A 12,197-nucleotide genomic window follows, 5' to 3' on the forward strand; every position below is an offset into this window, starting at 1 on the left:
ACATACATACATCATTTGGTTTTTACAATGAAATGAAATAGGGGTTCATATTATTCTCATTTTTTAGATAAAGAAACTGAGACTGAAGCTAATAAGTCTCTAAGGCAGGATTTGAATTGAGGTCTTCTTGATTTCAAGTTTAGCATTGTGAGTACCATGTTGCTTAGCTGCTTCCATCCAAGTCTTGGACCTGGCAGTGCTCTTTTTTATGTCTCGGAAGGAAAGGCCCAAAGTGTAAAATCAACACTGTGAATTATCTGTTAATTTTATTTGATTTTTTTTTTTTTTAGGCTCCAGGCCAATGTGGATTTCCTTTCTGATTTCTATTAGAGTTGCTCAAAAACCCCAAACCAAAAGCTCATGACTAATTCCTCTGCACTTGACATAATTTTGTTGGGCCAATTTTTTTCTTAGGCATACATGGCTACATTGCAAAGTGATTATTTTTTAGGGAGGTTGTGACTTGGTATGCCTTTAGGTTTAAAAAAAAGTGACCTCCACAGGAAAAAAAATGTTGCCCAGATAAAGTTTTATCACTGTTGCTCTGCCTTCTCCACTGAAACTTTCCAGAGCACTTGGAAGCACTTTATTGACTGAAAAATGTCTCCATAAACTTCCACATGTTGTTTGTTGGCCAATATCTGCAGCAGGAACGTTGTTTACATTGAAAAATCAAATCACAGCTTGCATTTCATTCTAATTTTATTCTGACATTTCACATGGAGTCAAATCCAGTACTCTGGGACATACCAGAATGCCCCCTGTGATTTTACCAATTAGATTGTAAGCCCCTTGAAGCGAGAGGTCATATGAACTTTGTATCCCCCCCCCTTCCTGTACCAATCACAGTACCATGCAGATAGTAGACCAATTCATGTAGAATTGCATTATCTCTATGCTTTCAAAGGCAGTATTGTGTTATTTTTACTTTGGATTTTGGTATCTTTTGCTGTTTATCAAATGAGTTACAATAGATGCACATAGACACACTTGAAAAAAATTCTTTATTAATTTTTCACTTTTCATTACAAAATGTACGTTGCCAACAACTTGAATAACCTACTTGCTTTTTAAATTTTTTTTTTTAACCCTTTGCTTCAGAGACTCAGGATCTCCCTATCACTAATTAAGTGTCAGGAAATACTGACTGGCTAGAACCAAGGGGTCATCATTTTGCTATTTATTTCCTTCTCTCAAGCTCTGGAAAAAAATGTCCTCTGTATAAATTAAACAATGAAAAAAATGGTGTCAATTCTAGGTCATTACAGTCAACAGAATTGTAATAATGCATCCAAAATGTGTGGCCACAATATAACAGGTATACATTTTGAATAAAGAAAGAAATGACATTCTAGCCTTGTTAAAAGGATAATGGTCCCATATTTTTTATTAACAGGTTAGCAAAACAAAATCCAATGGATTACAATATTTACATGTTATTTGAAAAATAAAGTAGTGATAAAAGCATGTCACAATCATTTTCTTTTTTTTTTCTTTTTTCTTCTTTTTTTTTTTGTTTTTGTTTTTGTTTTGTTTTGTTTTTTTTTGGTAACCATTACAAACACCCAATCCAGGTATGGAACTGTTTAAATACATTTGAAATGAGGCCAATTTAAAACAAATATGGACACAAAAATGAGTATTTGTCTAGATAGTTCACACCCGCCCCCTTTTCTGGTTTCCACAAGATGCTTTCCCTCCCTTAACCCTCCCCCAAAATAAAATAAACACCCTGCAAATAAAAACCTTATAACATCAATAAAGGAAAAGGGAAAAAATAAAAATAAAAACCATGCTTTTCAAGTAAGCACCTATTCCACAAATGCAACATCTTTCCATGGATTTTATTTGAAGCTGTGTGGGACCACTTCTCAGCAACTCCCCTTCCCTTTCTGCCCTCCCTCCCCTCCCCCAGACCCTCCCAAGTAAAAAAACAAACAGGAAAACAAAAGGACATACACACTCACACACACACACATACACACACACACACTCACACACGCCAGCGTGCACATGGGCACATGCATGTGTGCCCGTGCACACACGTCTAAAAACTAGGGTTCAATAAAAAGTTCTTTCTACTTTTTTTGGAACGAAACCCTTTGTTCACAATCAGAACATACCATATGTGTAGACTCAGATTCAGCCAAAGCTGCTCCCCTCCTGTGACCAGTAACAAGGGGGAAACATAGCAGCTCTTCTTTAGATCCATTAACAAGCAGTTCTCCAGGCTTCTGGTAGGACAGACATATTTCTCATCCTCTCTAGCCTTAGGGATGTGATTCAAACACATCCTCTTGCCCACCAAAAACAAACTTTAAGAAAAAAAAAAAAGGAACAAAAAAGACCACACATGAAAAGCCAGCCAATCTTAACAGAAACTATTTGTGTGAGACTGATAATATGTTAATCCAACAAGCAACAACAACAATAACAAAAAGAAATGATGACGAGGACCTCCTTGTCTGGCCCACAAGCTGCATAGCTGTGCCCTAAGTTTGGTTCTTTAGTTAAATTAAAAAAAAAGTTAACTTCTTTGTTATTTCCATGTTGAAAATCAAAAACATTCCTATTCACAAGAACTAAATCTCCCTTGCTCCCCCCAGTTAAAAAAAAAAAAAACAAACAGAAAAATTCATAACATTTTACATGAAAAAACTGAATTGTGCTGTATCTGTAACACCGCAGGTTGATAGAAAAGTAATATGTGGCAAACAAACCGGCACAATCCCCTTGAAATTAGCTCACGCGGATCTATCAAATCCTAAATTATGGTTCAACACTAACGAACAGCTTACCTGGAATAAAGGATGACAACTCACAAACAGTTATCTAGTAATTAAAGTCTGTTTCTTTTTTTGTTTTGTTTTTTACTAAAATAATTAAAAAATCACAGTATTTTAAGAAATAAAACCCACACTGGGATTTTAAGCACAATTTGTTTTCCTTTCTTTAAAACTTTTTTTTCCCCATTCACCATCTTGTCCAGCAGTTCTCTCTACATTTAACCACGACAATGACAGGTAGTACTGACAAATGCAGAGAATTCCCTTGGTTAATTTTGAGGTACTAGGAAACAGGTGACTGTTTTAAGCAAAGCAGTTTTTTTTTTTCTTCCTCAAAGCGGCTGCAGTTAAGTCTGGAAAAAGCTTACTGTATTAAAATTAGAAAAACGCACCAAAAGTTGTGCGTCAAAAAGTTGTCCCCCCTACGAGACGTCTTCTTCCACTCTCATGAAGCTTCCCCTTTCCATTAACCGTCCAAGACTCCACCACAAATCACATTGTATAATGTGGGAGTTGCTTCCACATTCTGAAATGAATGTACTTTCCATAGTGAGGTCCGGAAGAAAGGATTCAGTGATGTAATGGAGCCACTTATTCCACCATTTAAATAACTTTAATATACACACTCACTCACACAGGTACCAGTGCTTTGAAAATAGATCGTTCAGTCCTAAAAAGCAGCTTTGTTTCTGTCTTCTCCTTCACCCTCCCTTCCCACCCCAACCCCACCCTCCCACCCTTTCATCGATGTTCAAGTAGGGTTTGATTAAGAATCACACCAAATGCTTATTCGTTTTTGGCCTCTGCATTCTCCAGGAGAGATTTGTCAGCAGCTACCACACAGACTGCTACTGTTTCATCCTTCAGGGAAAAGTCCATCTCCACCTCCTCGTCTCCCTCTCTTTCTTCTGTTAATGTTATCTTCGTAGTTTCTTCCAAGGTCTCCTTTGGATGGTCATCCTCTCTGCTCACTTGCTTGTTGTCATTCAGAGACCTACGAGAAATAGTATGTGAGAGAATGAATTGAACATTTTTTTCCCCTCAATGAGAAAGAAACCCAACGCGCCTTTTCCCCCTGAATCACAAAAGCACCACTGGTTTTTCTCTTACCAGTTGCCAGGAATAGGCAACTGGTCATCTCCAGGCAATAGCCTTAGGCTGTACCTTTTCCAGATCACTTAATGGTTTGCTTGTGCCTCTGACACAATTTGGTATATCTACCTCCTCCTCCAAGACTTGATCATAAATGCTAAAATGGTAAGATCATCTTATCCTTCATCCCAACAAACACACCCACAAATTTCTAGATCCACCGAGAATATTTAACACTAAATAGTGGTTCAATGAGCAAGTTAGTCAACAAATATTACAAACCCAAATCCCCTTAAGATGGAACCAACATTGGGTTCTATCAACTTGCGGTTCTAACAACATTCATTAACGGGGACTGCTTGAGATAGTTTAGATAAAAAGATATTAAATCTCATTAACATCCTCAAAAGTCTCTGGGATAGCCACTGCTCTAGGCGTCCCTTACCATGGTTCTGATTAAGTCTGTGTCCTACAGAGATTAAGATTGCTCTGTCTCAGGAATGGCTTTATTTTCAAGGATGATCTCTAAGTACTTTATAGATACGATCCAACCTACCTGGGAGGCCGGCGGAGGAAGCTGGCACTATCCCCAGAGGCAGGACATTTAAGGCACAAAGAGATGAATGACTTGTTCAAGGTCACTCAATGAATGAGTCAGTCGCAGAGCCAGGAACAGAAGCCAAGTCTTCTGACTCCCAGTCCAGCGCTCTATTAGAGAATGTCACGCTAGTGAAAGCTGAATTGACATTGGCCAGAGAAAGCGCTACACTTCTAGATAGAAAAGCGATGGAATTTTGTCGTTTGGAAAGATGGTACCTTATTTGACTAGTGGCTAGAATGACCCTATTGAAAACCAACAGAAAACAAAATAAAACAAAAGCGTTCACATTGGCTAATTCATAGTACCACGAAAACATGTGCTGCAGGTATTTCACAGAGGGGCCTGTGGCCTTTCGTTTTCTTCTAACGGGATCTATGGGAACCCCTAAAACATTCCCAAACATCCCCCCCACCGCTTCATGTTAGAGAGTGGAATTGTTGGGAGAACCCATTGGGTAGAGACTTACATGCCGTGTCTCAGCACATGCCTTTCCCACTCGGAGCCCTGTGCAAATGCCCGTCCACAGAACTCGCACGGAAATCGCTTTTCAGAGCAAACTCTGCCCTCAGAAAACCTCATAAGATCTGTGAGAGGAAGAAAGGTGGAGAGAGAGAAAATTAACTCTTTAAAAGACAAGAATCATAGATCACCAGGAAGATTCCTATTAATTCTCATTGATAAAATCTATTTTTTAAAGATCAATCTTGGGCAACTCTTTCTGATATTCCATCAAACTTTTATCTATTAAAGAATGTTGAGTCTTATGGTTGATTCAAGAAAAATCCCTGAAATAAGGAGCTATCTCTCCCCCTAAATTGTTATAAACCCAATCATCTTTGTCTCAAGGTGCTCTTTGTTCCTATTTTTAAGGATTCTATGATGTCACTGGGGTCTGTAGTGACCCCTCTTTTTCCTGAAATCCTATTAACTGAATTAATTGTAATCTTCTTGAAGACAGGGACCCTATCTGATGTTTTTATTTATAGGAACCTTACAGGACCTACGACAAGGACTTTATAGGACTCTCCACTCTATAGGAGCTCCTCCCAGGCTGACTCTCAATTAAACACTGGTTGACCAAATGAATAATTGATATAGAACACAAAACGCTCTTTCTCACAAATGAAAGTAATCTGAGGCCAGTAAACCCCCGTAGGATCCAAGGCCTCATGATCAGTTTATTGCTCCCTATCAAACAGGGCCAAAGTCTTTATGTCTATAATAAACAGCTGGGTCTATTCTGCTTTCCAGTCACAATGCAAAGCCACGGCCGCGCAGGAAGGATCATCTCCACATATCTGATCACTTTGTGCCTGCGTGCACAAGATGTTACCGAAAGATGTCTCGTGCATTGAATGCCATCTGATAAAATTCGAACCACCACATTAACTGCATAGGTGTTTCTCGGCTTCCTTAATCTTTAGCACAAAAAAGCTATGTGAATGGGGCCAGTTTCAACAAAAGATGAAACATTTTCTCACAAATTAAGAAGATCACCACACAAGCCATTAAAAATAATTGCACAGACTATCTCGCTTGATTCTTTTCATTGGAAATGAGACAGCACCATCTGCTCCGAGCATTAATTCCTTAGCAGGGATTATTTGGGCAAGAAATCAACAGAATGCCTTCCTGACTCCTCCCAAACTACATAATGAAAGGGGGTGGTGGTGGAGAAGGGATTCTGCTTGGTTTAATTTTGATCTCTTCATGCCTGGTTTCTTTACTTTAAAAAATCTACCCTTAGAGCAAGCTATGGCAGCTGGGAACTGTAGTTTTATCTACAAGTTGCATTCTCTGTCTGTCTCTCTATGTATGTATATCTATCTATCTATCTGTCTGTCTTTCTCTGTTTCTTTCTCTCTCTGTCTCCCTATTTCCCTTCCTTCCTTCTCTTCCTCCCTTCTTCTCTCTTTTCTTCCCTTTATCCCTCCTTCTTCCTTTCTCCCTTTCCCTCCCTCCTTCCTTCTCTTTCTCTCTCCTTTCCTCCATTCTTCCTTCTTCCTCTCTCCCTTTCCCTCCTTCTCTCTCTCCTTCCTTCCTCCCTCCTTCCTTCTCTTTCTCTCTCCTTTCCTCCATTCTTCCTTCTTCCTCTCTCCTTCCCTCCTTCTCTCTCTCCTTCCTTCCTCCCTCCTTCCTTCCATCCCTCCTTCTTCCTCTCTCCTTCCCTCCCTCCTTCCTTCTCTTTCTCTCTCCTTTCCTCCATTCTTCCTTCTTCCTCTCTCCTTCCCTCCTTCTCTCTCTCCTTCCTTCCATCCCTCCTTCTTCCTCTTTCTCTTTCCCTCCCTCCTTCCTTCCATCCCTCCTTCTTCCTCTCTCCCTTTCCCTCCCTCCTTCCTTCTCTTTCTCTCTCCTTCCCTCCATCCCTCCTTCCTCCCTCCCTTTCCCTTTCTCTCTCTCTTTCTCTCATCTCAATATCACATGAAGACAAATGCATGATGCCTCTTAGTAACTGAGTATGCTTCATTAAAGATCTAAATTGCAAAGGAGGGAAGAGCTCCAATAACACTTTTCCTCTCCCATTATGAAACGTGAAACCAGTTTACTTTTATTCTAACACCCTCCGCTAACTTTAATCATATGAGAAGGATACTAAGCGCTCATTAACATCCACCAGCAGTCTCTGGAAACATCGGGGGCCACCCTCTCGCTGTCCCTCCCGATGTATGATTCCCCTTATGGAAGACTTACTGCTAGCAGAAAGTTGGGGAGGCTATTGTGCCTCAGCCCTTCTCCTTGGCAAGAATGTACCTAGATAGTGGAAAATTGATTCTGGGTCTGTTCAAAGGACATCCAGACAATAGTGGCTATTCTCCTTTCATTGAGCAGTGTGGGGGAAGGGATGATTTACGCTTGTAATTCCCATTAACATTACTGGAAGTTACTCATGTAAATCCTCCACCCTTTGAAGGAAGAATAAATTCCTCCCCACCCCTAAGACTTTTTCTTTCTGTGTGGTTAAGGTTCATGAATGTGGACTCCACAGCCTTCAGAGAGAAGCTCTCGGAGACCATTAAGCTCATTCCAGTCACATTGAGCTGGATTTATGCCATGACGTTACTGAGGAGCAGAGCAGAAAGAAGGGAGAGGGGAGATGGGCTCGGCGCTCTCCATCCCTCACCTGCCATGTTTCCCCCTTTGTCTTCTAAAGCTCTGGGAGGGCGAGAGGGCTAGGAAGGTCTGGAAAGGGCTACTGCCTGTACTGTACTTTTAACCTTTAAATTCAAATGATGCTAAGTTGGAGAGATTAAAAAGTCATAACATCCAATGAAGAATAATTTATTGCCTGAAGAGAAACAGCAGGGCACACAACATCCTGAAGTGAAAGGGCCCCTTTGTAGCCACTGTCAAAAGCATGCACAATAAGGCAGAGCGCCCTAGTCACGCCTCACAGATGGGAAGAGTTCACCATGAAGGAAAGAATACATGTGAAATGGAATTAAAAAAAATAAAACAAAACAGAGCACCTCCAACGTCACAAACCTCCTCCTCAGGAAGAAGGAATTTCTACTGCCTCTGATAATGAAGGTTAAAAATTTTAAATTCTCTTGTTCAGACTAGGGTTTTGTTAAAAAGTATTTTTCCCCCTAAAATCCAGGACAAAAAAAAAAAAAAAAGTACTGTTTTGGGAATGATATGAAGGAAGGAGTAAAGTTTCTGAAGAACAATCCATTTTGTATTTTCCAATAAATTCTTCTTTGTTATGGATTTTAGCACTATAATGAGATTCTGATTTGAAGCCAGAACTGGTTTGTTAATACCATGAAGAAGGAGAGGGAACTTTGGCTCTAAGACATAGTCTTCACTCTCCTATCTGGTGACTAATAAAGAAATAAGAGCACCTACTGTCAACGAGGGGGGAGAAGACTGGGTCCCCAGCCCAGCTTGATGTAAATAACTAGAAGAATCAGAAATATAAAAAGTTGACTGCCATGTCCCAAACTGGATATCCTTTTATTTTCATGTCTGGGAGATTTCAGAGCTATGAATTCTTCCACAATACTGAAAACCAACCCCACTTATATATAAACTCACCACTACTGTAATGTCTCAGTCATTCTTTATTTTAGTTTAAAATAACTTGTCTGGTTGATTCTGCTTTACAATAGTCTTTAGCGTTATTATAAAAATCTTTTTACTTAGAACTAAATAGACTAATTAAAATATTCCACATGAATTTCATATAGAACAACCAGCATGTATGGGTATACAGACAGTCTATGGCTCCTAAAACTATGTAATCTGAGGTTAAAGCAAAAAGTCATTTTTGTCCTCACCTTTGCTGTTCATTTCTTCTTCCTTATCCTCTTCCTCATCACTGCTGGTCATCTCCATTTTCTCCTTCATTTGCTCCAACTGATCCAAGTTAACTCGTCCAACCAGCTCAAAGTTACGGCTTACCTTCAGGAAAAAAAAGTCCCAACAAGAGCTAGAATGGTGAATCATTAGAGAAAAGATTCCAAGGGAAATCTGGGAATAAGTGTCTCACCTGAGTAAGTCAAACAATTCTGTGCTATGCAATCTACCTATTCTAGAGGATCACTCACTCCCCTCATTCCCATGTCCACTTTCAGGGGTGGTCCAGCCCACAGGTAAAAATAACAAGAGTTTACATTTACACAGCATTTATACCCTCGCAAGATAATAACTGCACTATTCATGCAGCACTAAAAAAAAAATTCAAAAATCTTTTGTGTCATTTCATTTGAACCTCACCCTGCTGTGACCTAACTGTTTACAGGGATCATTATCCCTGCATCATTATGGATGAGGAAGCTGCTAGTATTTATTAGAACTTGAGTTTGGACCTGGTCATTTTGATCTCAGGGTTAGCACTTTTCCACTCTAGAAGACTGCCTCTCAACAAATGCTTTTCCATTTGACCTTCACACTAACCCTATGAAATAGGTATGTCAAGAATTATTGCCCCAACTTTACAGATGGAGCCCAGAAAGTAAAATTGCGTGCTCCAGGCCACACAACTAATAAATATTAGAACCAATGTAAAAATCTTTTTTTACTCAGTGCTCTTTTCACCATGCTACCCTATCCTAGATAGGGAATATATTTCTTCCTACATCAGGCTATTCTTAGTAGACCATCATCGTGAGTTGCTCATCTGAAACTTAGTATTTAAAGCAGAGGCTCAACCAAAGAGGAGCCTGTCCAAGGGGAAAAAAGAAAATTATTCACCGATAATGACCATTACTTAGTCATTAATGTCAAAGATCTTGATTTCCATGCTGCCTGCAGAACAAGCCCATCTTTTTAATACTAATTGTCTCCTAATGATAATAGATGGCTATGAATCATGGAGGAGCATGACTGCAAAAGAATCAAAATGTTAGTTAAGCTAAAGGAAAAAGGAAGTATATTCAGATAGCAATGTGTAGCTAAGCAAGGCTTGGGCTCAAAAAGTGGTCAAAGATACCACATAGTTAGGCTCACTTAGTGAGAGTTAAGAGGCCAGTCGAGACTAGTATGAGTCTTCATGAAACAAAAAGAATTAGAGGAAAGCATCTAATGTCTTTAGGAAATACTCTGAAAGGATTTAGAAGGAAATATGACTTTTGGTGGGTCATGTTTGCATCCCTTGCTTACAGGGAGCCTGAGGTTGATGGCTATCTTGAGTTCAAGAATTCTGAACTGCCATAATAATAACAACAACAACAATAATAAATCAATTCGGTATCCACATTTGGTCTGTCATCAGTATGGTGAGTCTTGGGTAAGGGGGCCTTTAGGCTGCCTAACAAGGTACCAACGGATCCAGGTTGGAAATGAACAAGTTACAGATCCTGTGCTGATTATAAAGTAATTTGAAAAATCACTGTTTGGATGAAATAGGAAGATGTAATCTCAAAAAAAAAAAAAAAAAAGACATAAAAAATTGCATGGGATGAAAAAGTATGTATAGGCGATCAGCTGTTCTAATATAAAAAGCATGCAAATGAATGAGATCACTTAAGCATGTAAAAAGCCCAAGTTAATGCCTACAGCAGCAGCAAAGATGTATGGCTTCTCCAGAATATTTTCCCCACTCCCCAACCACGAGTCAGAAGAGAAGCTGCTTTTCTTCCTCAGAAATTCTATGTCCCCTTCTTGCCTGTCACTTACCTGTCCCTGTCTAACAAGTAAGAGTCCTTCCCCTTCTGGACACTTCACTGGTCAAACGAGGACTTTAATTCTACATCCAAAGACCTCTATCAGCCTGGAAAGTTTGAGGAATATGGGCCACATCTCAGATTATGCCTGATGACAACTACCTGCTCCAGTTTGAGAGGAAAGCCTAAAGTATAAATAATTACTGTTTTATGCCATACACTGGAATTATTCTAGACAGGCCTAAGTTAATTAAAGACCTTTTAAAGGAACTCTCTATAAGGGCAATTAAATACAATTAAATATTGTACAAAAATACAAATACAATTAAACAAGATATTTATGGGCTAAAAAATGCTTCTACTCAAGTCATTGATTCCTTGAGCCAATTTTCCTTCAATGACTTGTTCAGTTGAAGCAGTGAATGCTATGGGTAAATCCCCCAAATCCACAGGAATTATTCACAGTCAAATCAGTTCTAAGTCACTCACCAGAGATGCCACAAGGATAATGTGGGATGTGAGCAATATCTAAAGGGAAAATGACCAAAAAAAGCCAAACTGTGGTCGGCCTGGACATGAAGTGAGTACTTTAATTCCAAATCAACAAACAGGAACAAGGTCCAGGACAGAGAGAGTCTTCCAATGGGGCGAAGGGTGAGGAACAAGAAATTGTGCTTTGGAGTTGTGACATTTGGAGGCTTTGGGTCTATCTCCTTTATCTGTTTCTGCCCGTGACCTTTTGTAACCAGCATGTGGGAGTTAGGGAATTAGAAACGGGAGGAGAAAACAAATTCTCTTCAAGAAGATATTAACAGGTTATTTGAATTTGTTCTGATATGTTTGTTTTTCAAAATGAACATTCCTCATTAATTCACTGCCTTTTTGCACCTTTCTAAGTATGTATCATACCAAGAATTCTATGCATAAACGGACACAAAGATCATAGCTAAGCTCATAGCTAAAGGCTTGAAAGGTCTCAAAGGCCATCTATCCCAATCCCCTTTCTTTTAAGGTTAAATAAACTGTCAGCAGTTAAATGATTTAAAGTCACTCAGACAATAAGCACAAGAGGAGAGATTTGAATTCAGGTCTTCGTACTCCAGAGCCATTCCCCATTCCATTGTACCACACTATCAAGAATGACCACAAGAAAAAACTACAAGCTTCAACTGTTTCCTATGTAACCTCAGAAATTTTAGAGATTTCATTAGGTGAGAAAATTCCAATTAACTAGAGTGAGGATGGACTGAAAACCACTAATTCCATGTATCTCCTGAAGATACTAGATGCTTTCCTAGAATTCTTTTTTCTTTCATGAATACTCATACTAGTCTCAATTAATCTCTTTATTCTCACTATGCAAGTGAGCCTGCCATCTTTTGTAAAGAGAAAATCAGGAAAAGGGGTAAATATCCAGTTGGTTCTATTGGTCAATACCCCAGTGTGAAAACAGAAAGTAGAAGGCAATAAAAGGAGATAGACAGAAGACATTAAGAAATCAGCTTTCAAGATAAAAGAGAATAATTGCAAATAATCATGTAATTAAAAAGCTAGAAAATAATATGGCCTTGGGAAAGGGAAAGAATTATCCAGTAGGAACAGCATGATGATGTA

At 39.2% G+C, this 12,197-nt stretch overlaps 1 protein-coding gene across 2 annotated transcripts in view; it reads right to left on the minus strand.

Annotated features, from left to right (window-relative positions):
• Positions 1-3,377: 3,377 nt before the first annotated feature.
• The window catches only part of ZNF462 (zinc finger protein 462), a 154,667-nt gene continuing 145,847 nt past the window's right edge, over positions 3,378-12,197 (minus strand). For both annotated transcript variants that reach the window (XM_051986937.1, XM_051986929.1), the window contains 3 exons: positions 8,757-8,880; positions 4,946-5,063; positions 3,378-3,780 (listed from right to left, as the gene is read on the minus strand). In XM_051986937.1, coding sequence (XP_051842897.1) covers positions 3,573-3,780; positions 4,946-5,063; positions 8,757-8,880 — 450 coding nt within the window. In that variant the 3' untranslated portion in view covers positions 3,378-3,572. The remainder of the gene's footprint in view (positions 3,781-4,945; positions 5,064-8,756; positions 8,881-12,197) is intronic.

This window comes from Antechinus flavipes, chromosome 1 (assembly GCF_016432865.1).
Source record: "Antechinus flavipes isolate AdamAnt ecotype Samford, QLD, Australia chromosome 1, AdamAnt_v2, whole genome shotgun sequence".
In the NCBI taxonomy this organism is placed as follows: Eukaryota; Metazoa; Chordata; class Mammalia; order Dasyuromorphia; family Dasyuridae; genus Antechinus; species Antechinus flavipes.